This window comes from Chlorocebus sabaeus, chromosome 12 (genome assembly GCF_047675955.1).
Source record: "Chlorocebus sabaeus isolate Y175 chromosome 12, mChlSab1.0.hap1, whole genome shotgun sequence".
Lineage (NCBI taxonomy): Eukaryota > Metazoa > Chordata > Mammalia > Primates > Cercopithecidae > Chlorocebus > Chlorocebus sabaeus.
The window spans coordinates 6,186,717-6,206,244 of record NC_132915.1 but is presented as its reverse complement, the minus strand read 5'-3'; the positions used below and the strand labels follow the sequence as shown (position 1 = coordinate 6,206,244).

Genomic DNA, 19,528 nt, shown 5'->3' with positions numbered 1-19,528 from the left:
GAAAATAATGGCCATGATATTTTTGTAGTCCTATGAGGTCAGCAGGAACCTAGGAAACTTCAGATAGCATACATTCTTTGGTTGGATGTGAAAAAAGGAACTAAGAAATTTAGTTGTTATTTTCTAAAATAAGACAAAACCACACACAGAGAATACTACCCCAGTGCAAAAGAGTTAAAATTAAGACACTATTCTGTTGGATATATTATATATGCAAATAGACTAATAATCAGGAATGTAGGTTTATTTCATTAAAAAATAAAACAAAACAAACCAGACTCATCCCCCAAAGAGTACTTTATCCTTTAAAGCAGCAGCCATCACAAGGCACATATGTACAAAATACCTCAAGCAAAATAGAAACTGAACATTCAAAAAATACGTGTTATTTAAAAAGATGTTGAAGATCATTTGAGTAATATCAGCATAGATTATAAAAATGGTAATTTTATTCTTCTACCTTTTAACAAGAGAAAGACTGATGGTGTAATATTTATATGCTATCTTGTGGCACATATAACAAACCTTTATACCACGTAACCTGGTTTGCTAAAGAAAAAACAGGTAAAGTACTGCTTAAAAATGGTATTTTTAGTGCTTTCACATCTTTTGTAGATATCTGGAATCTGTAAGCTGAAAAGAAAAATTATCTTTTTCCTTAGCTTAGAAAAAGCCTGTAGTTACACGTCCCTAGGCAAACCCACCATACAGAAAAGGAATACATTTGAGATATTCTAAAATATAAAGGATATTATTTATATTCTGGGATCAACATAATAACCAACCCTCATCCTAAAACAGATTAGAGGTGAACACATAAGAAATGTAAAGAAAGGTCAATTATATTAAAATAAAATAGCATCTGATTTAAATTATTGCTCACTTAGGAAGTATAATGAATATTCTCTGGCTAGGGATGCTCAGTTTAGAAATGGTGTGACATCAATATTTAGTGTGTACAAAAGTTCTAGGATTCAAATACAATGCAAAGTTTATAATCATCACACAAAAAGTGTTCCTTTTAGCCACCATTTAGCTTCACACGACGAAGAGTGGAAAATCTGTGGTTTAATTAGATCTTCAACATAAATTTGTACCACATACGTTGAAGTGTTCCTCTTAGCTTTAATGCTGCAGTCATTTTTATATGAAATATAAGGAGTTAAGGAGTGCTTACTGTATCATTACTATTAGAAGGGAGGGAAGAGACACTGAAGCTCCAGTTTTAAATGACAACAAAAGAATATAAAATACTAGTATAAGAAAACATTTAAATAGTACTAAATGCACAATTTAAATATCAGTTATACACTGTCATTAGTTTTCCTCTTAAAAAAATCAGTTCCTGGGCTTTTAGATGTGTTTTCTTTTTAAAAAAATAAGCATCCTTCTCATGGTCAATTGGTCCATATTGACATCATTTGGTAACAATCCTATCAAAGATCCACATGTTCTTGCTCTCCTTCAGGCCCCTCCGTGGCCAGCGGGAGTCTTGAGTCCTGTCTGCCTATTGTGTGGCAGGAGGCCACAGTCCTGGGACTGTCCCTAGAGCAGGACGGCCTGGGCCACCTCCTTGATGGTGGACGCAGCTCTCTCCAGTTCTTCTGCTGTTTGTTCCACCGTGACCGCAACCCGAATGCTGAGAACAGTAAAGGACACAAAGAATTATCTTTGTAGGCCAGGTGCAGTGGCTCACGCCTGTAATCCTAGCACTTTGGGAGGCTGAGGCAGGCAGATCATGAGGTCAGGAGATCGAGATCATCCTGGCTAACACGGTGAAACCCCAACCCCATCTCTACTAAAAATACAAAAAAATTAGCTGGGCGTGGTGGCGGGCGCCTGTAGTCCCAGGTACTTGGGAGGCTGAGGCAGGAGAATGGCGTGAACCTGGGAGGCGGAGCTAGCAGTGAGCCAAGATCGCGCCACCGCACTCCAGCCTGGGTGACAGTGCAAGACTTCCTCTCAAACCAAAACAAAAAAACAAAAAAAGAATTATCTAGGCCGGGCGCGGTGGCTCAAGCCTATAATCCCAGCGCTTTGGGAGGCTGAGGTGGGCAGATCACGAGGTCAGGAGACCCAGACTATCCTGGCTAACACGGTGAAACCCCGTCTCTACTAAAAAATACAAAAAACTAGCCAGACGAGGTGGTGGGCACCTGTAATCCCAGGTACTCGGGAGGCTGAGGCAGGAGAATGGCGTGAATCCGGGAGGCGGAGCTTGCAGTGAGCTGAGATCCGGCCACTGCACTCCAGCCTGGGCGACAGAGCGAGACTCTGTCTCAAAAAAAAAAAAAAAGAATTATCTATATGAGGTGAGGACCTGCGCTCACAGTCAGCCATCTATGGCCTGAGAGTCAAATCCACTGCCTCCTATTTCTGTAAACAAACCTCTCTTGGCAGTTGGCCTGTCTATTCATGTACCTGCTGCCCACAGCCGCTTTCTCACTACTGTGGCAGGTAGGTTGCTGTGGCAGGGACTCTGCAACCTGCAGGCCTTGGCGTACACCACCAGTGCATACCCAGTTAGAGTGAGTTGCCGTGGGGTCTGCCTCAGAGGCTGGGAAACAGCATCCTGGCCATCATGTACTGCTTCAGGCAGTGCCAGGCACAAAGCAGGAATTCCATCCTTCTCAAATCAACGAGAGCTGGATTATGCATATTTATGTCAATAGCAATGTGAAAGCTCTGTAATTCTCTAAGGTATGGCAGAAATGTTCAAGTTTTCAGGAAATCAAAGAAATAATAGCTTGAAAGGGCAATGCTACCTCTGTCCCCTCAGTTCCCTCTGCAAACATCTGCTTCATGCATGTGACACATATTTATTGAGCTGTACTATGCTGTGCATGGAGTCCCGAGGGCACAAAACCAGCATGGCTCCCATCCTCATGCACCTACAGTCTTACTAACAAGTAAACGTAGGATGTAGGATTATACCTTTGGGTAAGTCAATAAAAGATGAAGGGAGCAGCCCAGGCTGGAGTGCAATGGAGTGATCTCAGCTCACTGCAGCCTTCACCTCCCGGAACCAGGTGATTTTCCCACCTCAGCCTCCCAAGTAGCTGGGACCACAGGCGTGCACCACCATGCCCGGCTAATTTTTACAGAGATGGGGTTTCACCATGTTGCCCAGGCTGGTCTTGTACTCCTGGGCTCAAGTGATCTGCCCACCTCGGCCTCCCAAGTGTTGGGATTACAGGTGTGGGCCACTGCGCTTGGCTGAGAAGGGCAGGGTCTTTAAGGTGCTTTGAGCTGCTACCACAGTGATCTTCCAAATCCTGATCTGGCGCTCCGGGCCAGCAGAGCATTCAAACTCCCCGGTGGGCTCTCCTGTAGCCTCCCTGACGTGGCACCTGGCCTCGGGACCCTTCTCTCCAGCTCCTCTGCAGCTTCCAGTCTGCACTCCCAGATGAACCTGAAGGTCTCCAAGCCACTGACAACCCTGAGCAAAGCACACACCACCGCATCTGATGGAAAGCCACGATGCCCACCGGATGCCCGACACACACACTTCTCCAGGCTTGGTGTAGACATCACCTGCTCTCAAAACCCTGGGCAATGAATGCCCCAGGGCAGAAGTGACCATGTCCATGCCCCCTGCTGTGACTGCCTGGCCCAGTGTTAAAAGACATTCGTCTTTTACTTTTGGTGTTTTTTCTTGATGCTGAAGCTTCTCCCCACCGTTGCTTGGTTTTTCCCAAGTGTGAGTGAGTGTCGCTGACGGAAGGAGCAGCAGAGGGGTGTGCCCACCCCCACCCAACACTGCCGATCGCCCCTGCAGGACAGTCCTTGTGGCAGAACTCCTGGTCCGGCATGTGCCACCTTTCAGATGTGGCAGATATGAGCTGATGGAAACTCAGTTTGCCCAAGTTCATTCCCGGGCTCCCAGACATTTCTCTGAGTTAACTGAGAGGGTACTCAGTGAGTCCTCGGGAGCTTTTCAGTTAAAATTTAAAACACTTCTAGTTTAAGAGCAGAAAACGGGTAATGTACTATATTTTAATGACTCATGTTCTTCCTTAGCCTATGATAGTCTTTCAAAATTGTTCAAAAGATAATGTATTTCATAGAGCTCAGAGCAGGGGAAAAAACTAAGGTCATATTTGAATGTCACTGACCTGGGAGGAGGGAGACACTTCTCTTCCTTCTCCAAGTAGCGTGCCTGAGTTAATGCGATACTTCTGTTCATGCACTGCAGGAGGAAAAAGAACATGTCAGCAACCTGGACTTCAGACACAGCGGTAATTAAACTGGGCGAACACTGAAATCCTGCAATGGTAGCTTTAACTCACTTTTCCAATCATAATTGCTAGAAGATATCACCAAGATACTACACCACCACCTTGGCAGCAATGTCCACAGAACTTTCTGCAATGACAAAACCCTCTGTTCTGCAGTGCCCAGCAGTCGCCATGAGCCCCGTGTGCCTGCTGGGCACAGGGAGATGTGGCTGGTGCTACTGAGAGGTCACAGTTGTGCCTTTTATTTCCACTTAGTTTAAATTTAAACAGCCATAGATAGCTAGTGGCTACCATTTAGACAAAGCAGAGTGAGATCATGAGGAAATGGTGCGAGCGAAGTCCTGCAGGCCGGACTTAAGACCACACCACCACCAGTAGGACTGTGTCAGAGAAAAACCATTGCACTTCAGATATTAGCAAAAATGACGGCCACATGTGGCATCTGGGCATGGGGCCGCTGGGCACTGCAGACTCTCGCGTTAACAAAGTTTTACACAGCTTTCCTACATATGAACCATCTGTCAACATTAAGAAAAAATGAAAACAATCTCTACTAAAATAAAGAAAGCATAAACACCAGAGCAAGGTAATAGAGTACAGTGTTTTCTTTCTGGAGTGATGAAAATGTTTTGGAATGAGATAGTAATGGTTGCACAACCTACTGCATGTATGATACCAAAAGCCACTTAACGATATACTTCAATAGGGTGAATTTTACGGTATGTGGTATGTGCGTTATATTAAAAAAAAAAGTAGCAACAGAGCAAAGGCCAGTGTAAAGGAAAAAAACAACCATTCCACGTGTCTGGCAGTAAAGGTATCTGCCTGAAGAGGGGTCACGTCATAGGCTGCAAGGAAGAGATGGAAAACCCATACCAGGCAATGACAATGGCCTCCCGTTGACTCTAGGCTCTGGAAGTGTACTTGGAGAAGTGAACTCCTGCAAACATCTGGACTGGCTCTGTTTCTAGCCCTGGCTGGTTAAGAGACATTATAAACAATAGCTCAGTTTGTAAAAACAGTGTCCTGTTGAGCAACTCAAAATAAACTTGGCAAAGCCTCTCAGATCTGCAAAACTTAAATAAGAGTTACGGCAGCATGGTTCTTTCCTCTCCTTCAAATACTGAAAAGAAGATGAGGGGAGTGAGACAAAAGATCTGGAAGATTTTAAAAATGGAAGCTATGATGATGCACAGAAGTGGGAAGATATATATAGATATATAAATGAAGTTTCTAGATAGTATTCTGCTCCCTACCCCAGACTGTTCTCTTCTCACTCAACTCTCAAGAGGATTTCCTTAAGAGAACCAGTATCAAACTAAGCCCACAGACGGGAGTTTGCGATCTGTGAGCTGTCCACAGACTTTTCATTTCCTCTTTCGTTACGTGGCTAATCCTTGTAAGCACAGTATTTTAATACTGAGTTGCTTCATTCACACATCCTCCTCTGCGTCTCTTTGGTACAAAGCAGTAGTAAGACTTTAGTTGTTGCTATCTAATGAAAAGAGAACACAGGTGGATTTACTATGCAATGAATACACTGGCATCTGAAGGAGGCGACTGTCCCTCATCATGAAGCATGTGTGGACAACTGTCCCGATGCAGTTCGAGAAGAGACTCGGTGAGAACGGCGGAGCCATCACTCAGAACCAACACCAGCGTGTGCAGCTCATGAGCCTGCTCTGCGAACATGGCTCTCAGCTGTCCCGCTGGGGCAAGTCTATTGAAAACAACAAATTCGCCTGCCTCATGAAGGTAACGAAATGAATGGGAATTTTACTGGCTTGTCCATTTAGTATGTATTTAATTTATAAATTTGTTTTAGTTTTCCATTTGTATGAGAACTCTAACCACAAACACGTCATGCTTAGTTTTGTGTTTGTATGTATTTAAGGAACGTTACAAACAATGAGGTAGTAAAGCAGGCAGTGGGACGTTTTCCCTGTCCAGAGAGTCTTCATGTCCACAGAGGTATTCCTGAGGGGACATCAGCTGCATTTCCTCACCTCACAAGATAAGCAGCTCCAGCCTGATCATTCAGAATCTGACACGTTTCTTTAGGAAGCTCAGATCCTGGGGCTTGTTTCATTTTTTGTTAATGTAATTGACTCTAGAAGGCCACAAATTTGATGAAGTTCTCCACAAATCTGTTATTCCAGATGATGTGGTTCAAACATTTGGGACACAGGACAGCTGGAGGCAGGCAGGCAGCAGAGGCTGCCCGCACACCCGGTCTGCATACTGCACAGCCACGTGGCCTAGAAGAGCCTGCCTGAGAGGCTGTATAGGCAGATGAGGCTTGGGACAGGGCCTGGCCTCGGAAAGGCACATGATAGGTGGTAGCTGCCATTATGACCCCAGAAACCTGGTAGCATCGCTCATAGCTACAGCCTCTGGACAAGGAAGCAGAATCATGCCTGTGTGCATTCTCAAATACATACTAGGTGTATGTCAGACTTTTCTAACAGCAGCAGCAGCAGCCCACATACAAGTCCAGATCCTTCTGAAAGCAGATGTCCAGCACCCCAGGACTTGGAGGAGGGGAGCAGGGTGGGTGGCATTTCACTGCCCCTCCTGAGTCCTTCCTGCCCAGGTTACTCCGCCGCTCTTCCTCCCCCTTTAAAGAAACTTCTGTTGTCCCCGCACCACTGTAAACCCGCGTGCCCAGGGCAGGAAGCACTCTGGAGGGGCAGTGCTGCCAGATGGAAACGGGCGTGGTTTCCCTGGTGATGTGTTTCTTAGACAATTAGCAGTAAAACAGCTTCTGGAAGATACAAGAGCATCCTGACTTCAGGGTGACTGCGAGTGGGCTGTCCCTGTGTGCTGTGGGGACGGCCAGCTGTCCAGGAATGTGTGCGATGCCCACACACAATGCCTCCCTCAACTACACATAGGAAAGCCTGGCTTTGTAAAACGGTGAGCGAGTGAGTTTTCTGCAAGGCTAATTTTTCAGGGGAGAGGCCAAGTATATTTAAATGCAAAGGGGTACAAAATAGAGTAACTTTGGAGGGAGCCACATATTGACCCAATGGGAGGGCCTGCTGCCCGTTACCATGGCCAGAAGCTAGGAAGGACCTGGAGGATTAAGATTCCATGTCCAGAGTGGGTCACCAGCATCTTCCTTTCTACTCTCTTCTCTCTCAGGGCAAAGAGACTTTTCTTAAAAAATAACATTAAAAAATTGCTTGGGGCAAGGGCAGAAGTGGTGTGGGGGGATTTCCTCAAGTAAATGGATACTTACTTGATCTACAATTTCCTGAAGCAGTCTGACATCTTGCTCGCGAGACCCAGTGCTCTCTTCCAGTTGCAGGTGAAAGGCTGGAGAAAGGGACTCCCCCACCACTTTTAATCCAGAAATCCTGAAGAAGGGAAACACACACATAGCCATAAGTTCCTTCCAGGCTCAAAGATCACTCACAGAGAAATAATGTTAGAAGTCCACAATGTCAAGGCACAGTGAACGTATAGAAGCTTGCGACTGACGGGAAGCATTATTCCAATTCCAACAAAGAAAGCGAAACGAGGCACCCTGGGCAGTGCTTCCTCATCTAAAAAAGTTTGCCTGTGATGTGGCTTCTTGAGCGCAGGACCGGGTCTCATGGCCCCAGCCTCCCACCAGGGAGTCTGTGCACTGTACTCCGGCCTGGGCGCCCCTCCTTATAGGCCCTCTGGGCCCCAGCTTGGCCTGTCATTCCCTTGCCATGTGCTCCCTCACCCCTGATGTTTGTTCTTCCCTGTGCTGGCTGCACATGCTGGGGCCCAGCTCTAGCACTGCCTGCTGCTGGGGCCTTCTTCATCACCCACTTTAGGGAAGGCTCTGCTCCATCATTTGCTGTTTTTCATCCTGTCTGGATCCTTCATAAGCTACTCACTACAGTTTATGTTATGCTTCCTTGCTTATTATCTATGTCTTTAGTTTTTATTTTGTTTCTCATTAATTACAGGGATGATTTCTAACATTAACAACATTATGCCCCATCTCTACAAACAAAACAAAAACAAAAATACAAAAATTGGCCGGGTGTGGTGGCTTGCACCTGTAGTCCCAGCTACTTGGGAAGCTCAGGTGGGAGGATCGCTTGAACTCAGGAGGTCAAGGCTGCAGTAAGCTGAGATTGTGCCACTATACTCCAGCTCGGGTGACAGAGTAAAACCCTGTCTCAAAAAAAAAAAAAACAAACAAAAAAAACCCAACAAAAACCAAACATACATTATATTTTGACTAATAGCAATATGTTTAGATAGAAAAATGTCCTTATTTGCATATTATGTTTTAGATTTTACTTGGATTAAAATTATTTTCTTTTTACTTAGGATTAACAGCACAAAAATCTGTAGCTTCTCAAAGACAGATCTTTAGGGGCCAAATCCTGTATTTTTAAATTAAATTAAATTAAATCCTCTATTTTTACTACAGCTGTCAGCAGATGCTATGCCATATTAATATCCAGTCAGGTTCATTTAAAGTCTATTTTATCCTATGATAACAAATATTATTTGAGTTCTGACCTACCTCCTAGGACACAAATGTGATACATGTCTATTTGAAACTTGGCTAAACATTTTAGATTCCTTTCATTTAGTTTGTTTCACCTAAAATGATTTGTTTTTCCCTCAGAATGAAATAACAACAAAAAGCACTAGGTAGCACAACTGAATCTTCCCAGTTTAGGACTCGACAAGCCTTTACAGAATGACTACTGCATGTTACAATAATGTGAATTCTGGAAACTCATCTGACCTGGCCTTCCAATCACCCTTGGAACATTATTAATTAGCATCTCCTTTCTTTAAATATAATACATCACGCTAGATCTCTCAATAAAGCAGCCTACAGGTCTGAATCATGGAATCTTGAGGATGTGGAATGTGAGGGAACCTCGTAGGTTAATTCTTTACTAATGTAGAAACTAAGTAATACACTTTCAAAACCTATTTCCTGTGTAAATTCTGACCATGTTAAACACATATATCAAGTATCCTTTTTTTTTTTTTTTAAGGTCATATATTCTCAGAGTATTAAAAAATTGCTTTCACCCAGGTGAGGTGGCTCATGACTGTAATCTCAGCCCTTTGGGAGGCTGAGACAGGTGGATCACCAGAGGTCAGGAGACCAGCCTGGCCAACATGGTGAAACCCTGTCTCTACTAAAAATACAAAAATTAGCCGGGTGTGGTGGTGGGCGCCTGTAATCCCAGCTACTCAGGAGGCTGAGGCAGGGGAATTGCTTGAACCCTAGAGGCAGAGGTTACAGTGAGCCAAGATCGTGACACTGCACTCCAGCCTGGGCAACAAGAGCAAGACTCTGTCTCCAAAAAAAAAAAAAAAAAAAAAAAAATTGGCTTTCCAAATAGCATTTCATATGAATCAAATGGCCTCAATTTTCCTCAGGAAATACCAAGCAGCCAGGCACGATGGCTTGTACCTATAATCCCAGCACTTTGGGAGGCCAAGGCGGGGGGGATCACGGGGTCAGGAGTTCGTGACCAGCCTGACCAACATGGTGAAACCCCGTCTCTACTAAAAATACAAAAATTAGCCGGACATGGTGGCAAGTGCCTGTAATCCCAGCTACTCAGAGGGCTGACACAGCAGAATCGCTTGAACCCGGGAGGTGGAGGTTGCAGTGAGCTGAGATCATGCCACTGTGCTCCAGCCTGAGCAACAGAGCAAGACTCTATCTCAAAAGAAAAAAAAAAAAAAAAAAGAAATACAAGGCACCTGAGGTCTAAATCTAACTTGTGCTTTTTGATCAAATGGTCTCACCTCACATGCTAGTGAGAGAAGGAATTAAACAAAATACCCTATCTCTGGTTGCCTAGATGCTGAATGTCAGATGAGTTTAATTAAAACCAAATGGACACAGTTGTAGCTTGAGTTCAGAGAAGCTGTGTTTCAGAGTCTATTACAATACTCTTTAACGAAAGACTTTGCCGGACATATCATCTTATCCCAATGGATAAACAAGCACTGGGCTAGCTCCCAGGGACAGAGCAATCACCAAGGTAGCCACGGACCACACTGTGTGCTTATAGTCTATAGGGAGAACCAGGCACCAGTAACTACAATTACAATGAAAACAGAGGCAAACCAGCATAGGATGTTAACTTCCTTTTCCAAACTCAACCTCAGAGATGAGAGAAGTGAAAAATTAGAGAAAAATTGAACAAAAAAATTACTCAGAACATTGAAGATACTGCCTCTGAAAATATTTATCTTTAATATATTTATTGGAAAATAAGAAATAAAACCAAAAGCTAAATGCAAGAAGCTGAAGAAGAGTAAGAATACAATGCAATGAGACAGTGCATAAAAATACGGAAGAAAACACTATGATGAAAACACATAAATCCAAACTTATACAAATAAAAAGTTAAAATAATATGGATATATGAGAGATAATCAACAACTATCCCCAAACCAAAGGCTCCAAGCCTACATGGCCTTAAAGTGGGAGACCTACTCTCAACTTTTGAAGAAACGATCAAGCCATGTTTTACTCAGTGGAGCCATGAAGTAGAAAGAGTGGAAAATAGCCAAATCATCTACTGAAGCTACCCTAACACTGACTCCTATGTTACATAAAATTGGTATAAGGTTATAGATCCATTTAAATTATAAACATAGATATAAAAAGTCAAATTAAAATATTAGCTAAATAAATCTAACAGTGCAGAAAAACATAATGAAGGGTTTTCTCAAGAATGCAAGGATGGTTTAACATCAGAAAATATTTCAATGTAATTCAGCCATAAGACAAATTTATGATTTACCTTAATAGATGTAAAAAAAAAAAAAAAGGATAAAGTTCAACATTTATTTATGATTTTAACAAAAGGTCTTCAAATTTAGGAATAATTTAGCCAGGTGCAGTGGTACATGCCTGTAGTCCCAACTAGTTGGGAGGTGAAGGCAGGAGGATTGCTTAAGTCCAGGAGTTTGAGGCTGTAGTGTGTTGACTATATCTGTGAATAGCCACTGCACTCTAGCCTGGGCACCACAGAGCAATGCCATCTCTTAAAAAAAACACAAAACAAAATAAAACTAGGAGTAATTTGATAAAGGCTACTCACCAAAAACCCATAGCATGATGTTTTATATTTAATGAAGAAGTGCTTCTATACTGGGAATAAGAAAAGAATGTTTGCTATTATTGCCACTGTTCAATACAGATTAGAGACCCAGACCAAAGCAATAAAATAACAAAATGAACTAAGATGTAAAAGCATTAGGAAGCAAAGAGAGAACACCATTATGGCAGATAACTGGACTTCTATGTACATCATCATAACAGAATGAAGCAACTACTGGAAATAGTAAGAGTTTAGAAGGACTCCTGGATATAAGGTCAGTTTAGAGAAAACAGTAATATTCTTATGAATTAACAATAAAGTAGAAAATATAAGAGAAAAGACAAGTCCATTCACAACAGCAACAAAATCTATAGGATGTCTGAAAATCCCCTTTAAAGGTTCCATGAAGGTACAAGGGCTTTATAGGAATTCCATTAAAACACACAAAGGGAGCTTTAACTAAAGAGCTCTTGTTCATGATGACAATTCCCTCCACATTCATCAGAAAATTTAATGCAATTCCAATCAAGATTCTAGCAATAACTTTGGAGGAACCTGTATTCCAAAACAGTAATAAAAACAGACACTAGTGATAAACCTGTATTCCAAAACAGTGACAAAAACAGATAAAATAAAAACAGTCTGAGTAATGAGCAAATATACCAATGGAATGGAAGAGACAGTTCAAAAACAGATCTAAGTACAAATGGGAACCTGGTATATGATAGAGACAGTACTGCCAACCAGTAGGAGAAAGGATGTTTTATACTTAGCTAGATGTTATTCAGAAATTGACCTCAGTAATCTTAAACTGAAATATTCTTCTCTTGACCAATTTCTTTCTCTAGCCACCATCTTGTTTCTCAGCACCTCTTTAGAGAAAAACTCCTCAAAACAGTCATCTAAGCTGTGTCCAATTGTCTGGAACCTCCTTCAAGCAGGCACTTTACCCCACACTCCCCTGAAACTGCTCACCATGTCATAATACCTTTACATGATGAAGTCAAAGGATCAGTGTTCTGTTATCTGGTCTGGCCTATAAGCAGTGGCATGTCACAGGCTGACTTCCTACATAAGCAATTTCTTCCCTGGCTTCCAGGACTCTAGGCTCTTCTAGCCTGCGTCTTCCTCACTGGTCACTCTTTCTCGGACTAGTCGTGGCTAAGTTTCTGACCTCTTCACATTGAAATGCTTCAAATAATATCTATACCCCAAGACTCAAAAATTTATCTCTAGCTCAGTACCCTTCCTCACACTTCAGACTTGCACATCCAGCTGCTGCTCTGCACTCTATGTCTGACGGGCACTTCGGGCTTAACACAACCACTGCTGACCTTCCCCAGTAAGTGTTTCTCCCAGTTCTATCCCTCTCTCTCACTAGCGACTCTACCTACTTACTTTGACCAAACCCCCTAAGCTCCACCTGGAGTCTTCTCTTTCTCACTCACTTTGCATATGAACTGCTAGATCCAGTGTGCTCTCCCTTCAGAAGATACCCAGACTTCTCACGTCACAGATCCCACCATGGTCAGAGACACCACCACCTTTCACCTGCGTCAATCTCCTAACTGGTCTCCCTGCTTCTGTTCTTATTGCTGTTCAATGTATTTTTTCACACCATGCAAAAGTAATTTTGCTAGGGTATCCGACAGGGTGTGTCACTTTTTTGCTCAAAACCATGCCAGGACTTTCTCTGTGTGTCAAAGCTCTCATCGGGGCTCACAAGTCCCTGTGTGTGGATGGCCCAGGACCCAGACCTCATCTTCCACTAGATTCTCTACTCCTTCCCTCCTGTAACTTTGACCTCTTTGCTGTTTTTTCACTCTTCTCTGTAACCATCTAGATACCAGCACGGTTTGCTCCTGCGACCCTTTTGAATGCGTGTTTGCGGTGAGGTGCCGTGGAGTCTTCCAACTGTGGATACTGAGTAGGCAACTGGGTGTGAGACCTGGAGCTGCAGTGGTCCAGGGTGGAGATATGAAGCTGGGAGCTGTCTACATACAGGTGTCATGAAATGATGTGGAGCTCCAGGTGTGGAAGAAGGTAATGAGAAGAACAGAGAACCACAAACAAAGCCTCGAAGAACAAGGTGTTGAAAGAAAGCCTTTAGAGACCGAGATGGAACCATTCAAAGATGTAAGAGGAAATCCAGGCGAGCAGTGTAGCAGAGTCCAAAGAAGGAAAGAGTGGTCACCTGTGCTGAAAACTATGGGGACATCAAGATGAGCTCTGAAGATGGTCCACTGGATTCAGTAGTCAGTGGAGACCTCCACAAAAACAGTCCAGGTGAAGGGCAGTAGCAGAAGCCAGGTCTCAGAGCTGCCAGTGTAAATGAAGACGTGGAGATGATAGCTACTGAGAGGAGCAAAGACATGGGAAGTTGCAGAGGGAAATGTCGGGTGACAGGCAAGAGGAATTTAAAGTGGACGTGACTGCTAATCAAATGATGCAAAAAAGGGAACAGGCTGATGACAAAGTAGCAGAGACAAGCAAAGGCACTCAGTCCTTAAAAAAGGGCCTGTGGTTGTTGGAGCAACATTTATTGGTCTACAGGAGGGAAGACTGGTTCAGATACCCATAGGTGTGTAGATTTGTCAGGAAATATGACAGAGTCCCAAGTGACAGCATAAGGCCAGGTTGTTAGCTGAAAGTGAGGGGAGTGAAGACAGAGGGTTAGGAATTTTAGAAAGAAAAAGTGTAACAGAGCTGGGGAAAGTGGAGGATTGGACTTAGAAACCAAGACAGGTTAACACCATAGAGTGAAGGCTATGTGAGGCTGGCGCTGATCAATTTCCAGTGACTCCAATATGCTAGGCTGTGTTGGCATATTAATATTTCATAAACCAATGGAACTGGAACCAATACAAATATATCTCCCTACCATAAATCATGCAAAAACTGCTGTTACTATCACACAGACACACCCAGAACTTCAACTGTCTCTGCCCCTTCTTTATCTGGAACAGCTGGGATGTACTCATTTATCACGTGTCCTTTTCTTTTAGTTAAAGTCCCCAGTTTCCGTATCTGGAACAGAGAGATGACTTTCATGACTGAGAAAGCAGGTTTCACCTCAGGAAAGGCAAAAAGAAATACCTTGGGCAACGTGAAATCACTTTCTATAAGACCAGGAATGTGCATGGAGATAGCACCAACCTCGATCTTTTTTTAACTACAGAGGAATCTTAAAGAGTGACTCTTGTGTAGTTTAAAAAAAGAAAGAAAAAAGAAACACTCATAAAATGTCACTTATTTTTCTTGTGTTAAAACTTAGTAATTTACTAAAAAGTAACACAGATGGTATGAACCCAGTCATCTAATTATGTAATATATAATGGCATCCCTGTATGTGTGCGGACATGGAGAGATGCTTCAGTGTTTACCCTGGTTATTTCCAGTGGTAAGACGTTGGGTTGTTATTTTCATCTGTCTATCTTCTGTACTGCTGTAATATTTTATTAATGAGTTTGTTTCATTTTCAGAAAAACAAAGTCACGATGCTTTAAAACAGATGATCTGGTTTTATACAAATAAACCAATGTTAGTGAACTAAGTTTTTGGTTTCTTAGTTGCAATTTGGTCAAACTGACCCAAGCCTATAAATTTAAAACTTTTCATTAGTTGTTTAAGTGTGGTGCAGATAAACTTTATGTTGGTTGAAAATATACAAAACTCACCCTTGTAAAGCTTTATGAATTTGTCTGCACTTTTCCTTCAACACTGCAAAAATACCTAGAAGAAAAAAATACATTTGAGAGTCTCCTTGGAGCGTATGATAGTACTAACCTAAAAATATTTTTGAATACCCAGATCAAGTTCATCAATTTAAAATGCTGCAAATCCTTCTACATACGAACAGAGCCAGGAACCCATGCTCCCCTGAAGGCCCAGGCTTCGTCTCTGGTGCATGCTAACCGGCCCCTTCTCACCTCACTATCCCACTTTCAACAAACCTGGAACGATGCTTTCAAGAGCAATCAATGCCTCTTGCTCTCATCAAGATCCTACAGGTAATCTGGCTAAGAATCAAAGGGCACAAATTTACTGCTTATTTCTTTATCCTAAACAATTTGGTAAAAAATCAACTGTAGTAATTTTTATAATCTTTTCTTGATATTTCCTTTTTTATTCAAGGAAAATCCCAAAACTAAAGTATCTGATGAGAAGTTAGGAGTGCCAGGCCATCTGAGAAGCAAGCATATGAATGAGCACAGAGACATACATCTTTTGGTTCTCTGAATTAGTATCAGTGATTAAGATTCAGAAATACTTTACTGGGTAGGGCCTGCAGCTCCCTTTCTGTTTTAAGCTTTGCAGAGGTGGCCCTGTCATAGCCAAAGGCCACATTTTAAATTCTTAGACTTTTTATTTTTCCCACTGAGTACGTTCTTTGCTGGTAAACCGGGCTTGGCTTCGGTACCAACTGATGATTCAAAGGCTAAAGGCGAAAACTCACAATATTTATAAAATTATACAGATAAAAGAGGAGCATGCTTCAGCTGCTTTCTCAAAAAACTATTAACCAAATAAGGACTGGCTTATTTACACCAATGGAACGTTTAAGCCCAGAACTGGCTGAGAGCCCCTCCTCCTCCCAGTATCTCCACCCACTATCAGAGCCAGCCTTGCTTTGGCTCTGGCTCTGGCTCTGGCTTTAAGCACAGGAGAAAAGTTCTGACCCCAAGTCCCTGGGGCAGGAACAGCTTCTTCACTGCCACTCTTCCTACGAAGGCCAGATAGTGTAATTGCAAACCAGTTCTGTCTGGCAAATAATTTCTCCAGTAAGTAAATCCGTAACGCAACTAATGTAACCTGAAATCTCTTTGATTTCTCGGGTTTTTCAAGGATTATACCTGGATTCTCTTCCATGATGTTGAGGGCCTCAATTGCTGCAGCAGCTAACAGGGGAGGTAACGAAGCTGAAAAGCAGTATCCCTGGCCGGAAAGTCGCTGAGAAGAAACAAATCAGTTGAAGACACATATATACATTCTCTGTCCTTTCTAGGTAAACATTTTTAAGGCATCGGTTCTCTAAAACAACTACTGAACAGCGTGTACATGTGGTGACGGAGTAAGATCCAGCCATAAATAAACATGATACGTGTAACAGAAACAAGATTTTTTGTTAAATGAGAAATCATTTCTAAATAGAAAGTATTTTGAATGATTCTTTAAAAATTGACATTTAAATAAAAATTGTGTGATAAACTAAGTAAAATTTTGTATTTCAAAGTTACATTTTGAGGTGACCAATGGAGAAATTAGTTTCAGTTTTAGCTCCTTTTTTAAAAAAGAACCCACCTGATGGTCAATTACAAAAGACCTGCCACAGCAGAAACCTCCAATAGAAGCAAGTGCATTCTCCATGTTGGCACTGATAAGATCAATATCATCAATCTGCCAGAAAAGGAGTGACAGTTATTCCACAGTGTAAAAAAAAAAAGGCCAACTTCAGCCCTAGAGACAAAATTTAACAGCATCAAATGTCTGTTACCATCTGGATTCAAACTACCTATCTACATGAAAATAAAAAATAAACCATACAACATCTATCGCTGAATGAACTGTAGTTTCATGGCCCATCTCTGAAACGTCTCATTTTATATATTTTTACCATTTCATTATACATGACAAATTAACTCATAGCAAAGACAAATAAATTATAAGAAAATAAAACCCAAAGCTGTTCAAAATTAAAAGTAGTCACAGGTACAAAATAAAACTATTTCCTTGCTAAAACAGTGGTCTAGCTGGCCTTCCCCATGGGATGCACCTGACATAAATAAAAATAAGTCTCTTGAAGTTTTGAGCACTTTATTCTTGTATTCAACATGACTTTCAGCATTTCATAAATCAATTTATCCAAACGTCATGGCGATGGAATCTGTGACCGACTGGACAGCAGAAGAACCTAATGTGCTCTAATGACCTAATGGGCTTTGAGTCCTACATCTTTCTGACCACTCAGAACTCCTTTGGTGCTCATCTTCGGCTCCAGCCCTCGGCACCAAGTTCCATTCTGGGCATACAGTAGGCATTCAATCATTACTTACTGATGGGCATGTTAATGGACTTTCAGAACACAGCTAGTGTTTTCCTCAGTGTTTCATAGATCCAACAGAGAAACTCTGCACTCCTGCTCTTTTTAAAAAACGTTTTTAAACCTTTCATTGTGAAAAATTTCAAGCCTGAACAAAGTAGAACAGAACAAAGAATCCCCATTACCCAGATTCAATCATTATAAACTCAAGGACAACCCTGCTTCATCTATATCCCCTACCACCATCATCATTTCTTTGTAGTGAATCCCAGACTTCATGGGGTTTCATTTATAAACATTTCACTGTGTATTTCTTAACGATAAAAACTCTTTCAAAAACATAATCACAAAACTACTATCATACTTAAGACGTTTACAATTTTTAAATGTTAAATGTAAATTTGGTGTTAAATATATTCAAATATTCAGTGTTCAAATTATCTCTGATTGTCTCACCAAATTTTCTTTTAACAGCATGTGTTTGAATCAGGATCCAAATAAAGTCCACACATTCCGCTCTCTACCCTCAGGCGCTTGTATTTCCTCAGTGACAACTGCTAGAAGCATTCAGAAAACTACAACAGTGAAGTTCGAGTTTTTTCCTTCATAAAAATTTTCATGCCTTAAAAAAGGCTGTTGTGTACTGCTAAATTTGCTTGAATTACACTTCCATTTATTCCATTTATCTCCTCGGTGCATGTAACTGCTGAATGTCAGTCTGCCTTGGAGGAGGTGCTTATATCCAGCCTCTCAGGATATTCACTCTGCTCTACATTTTTCTCTGGGACTACATAGTAGTGGGATGTAGATAATCTAAGGCAATTTATGTTTTATATTTCAACTCTGTAACATAGGTTGCACGGCTCTTATGCGCATGTTTTGGAGAAAAAGCTTTCTGTAACTCTTCCCTTGGTGGTTGGTAAGACAGCTGTTGAAGACTGGCTGACTTCCTCTGCCCTGAGGCTCCAGGAGCAAAACCCACTAGGCACTGTGGGCAGTCTGGGTCCATTTCCCTCAGAAAAGGAAACATGACACCTCACTCTGTTTGGGACTTTAAGAGGTTTTGCTGAATGCATGCCAGTGCTGTTTCTGACACACACACACACACACACATAACTGTATCTACCTCCCACAAACATATTATATAGAATACAGATTTTTAAATACTAGAAACAGTACCGTTTCTCTGCTGTCATGAATACTTCTGAAAAGACTACTCAGGAAATTCTTGATGATTTCAAGAAATAATTGGAAGGCAACATTCAACCATTTCTAGAGAAGAGACACTAAAGGCCAATTCAAATGCAATTTTGGAAAACACAGCACAAACCCTGACTACCCACTCTGAGTTAATAAGCTCAGAAGGAAGATGGGGTTCCCTCTTCTGGCTGACTAGACCCATCCTGGGCTCACTGAGGTGACAGACCAAAGTTTCATGACCCTTCAAACTGGTAAGGAGTGCTGTCTTGTGCCTATAAAAATATATGCCTAGCAGAATGGAACTACATGTCTCCCATAAGAGGGGAAACGTTCCTAAAAAGGGGAACTTACATTGATTCCATAGTGTTCAGTGACTCCTCGGCCATGCTCTCCTAGGACTCCAAACGAAAGGCTTTCCTCCAGGAAGATTCTTGCTTTGTATTTGTATTTTAACTTAACCTAAGTGTTATATAAAGGTTAAGATACTAATGATTAGCATCATATAGAACATTATTATGAAGAAAAAAATTAAGATTAAAAAGTATGTACAGCTGATCCTCGATACTTGTGAATTCTGTATGTGCAAATTCATCTACTTATTAAAACTATTTGCAACCTCCAAATCGACACTTTCTTCCTGTCATCACAGACATGTGCATGTGCAAAGCAGTGAAGAATTTGAACTACCTGACACGTGTTTTCCCAGGTGAGGGTGAACGGGCAACTGTTTTAGCTCTGATCCTGTGAATTAGTACCCTATGGAAGGTCTATTTATTGCCACTTTTTTGGACTTCTGTGTTTTTTGTTGGTGAGTTTGCTATTTAGAGTGGCCCCCAAGTGTCATGCTAAAGTGCCGTCTACTACTCCTAGTGCATGCAGGCTGTGATGTCCCTCATGGAGAAAATTTGTGTGTTAGAGAAGCTCTGTTCAGGCATGAGTTGTAGTGCAATGAATCAACAGACTTTAAATAAGAAACC

General features: G+C 41.9%; 1 protein-coding gene across 1 annotated transcript in view; it reads right to left on the bottom strand.

Moving 5' to 3' along the window:
- Positions 1-228: 228 nt before the first annotated feature.
- The window catches only part of SPTLC1 (serine palmitoyltransferase long chain base subunit 1), a 75,049-nt gene continuing 55,749 nt past the window's right edge, over positions 229-19,528 (bottom strand). The window contains exons 9-15 of the mRNA XM_007969734.3: positions 18,903-19,010; positions 16,613-16,708; positions 16,165-16,261; positions 14,989-15,043; positions 7,480-7,597; positions 4,116-4,189; positions 229-1,639 (exon numbers count right to left, since the gene is read on the bottom strand). Of these exons, the coding sequence (XP_007967925.1) occupies positions 1,546-1,639; positions 4,116-4,189; positions 7,480-7,597; positions 14,989-15,043; positions 16,165-16,261; positions 16,613-16,708; positions 18,903-19,010 (642 nt within the window). The 3' untranslated portion in view covers positions 229-1,545. The remainder of the gene's footprint in view (positions 1,640-4,115; positions 4,190-7,479; positions 7,598-14,988; positions 15,044-16,164; positions 16,262-16,612; positions 16,709-18,902; positions 19,011-19,528) is intronic.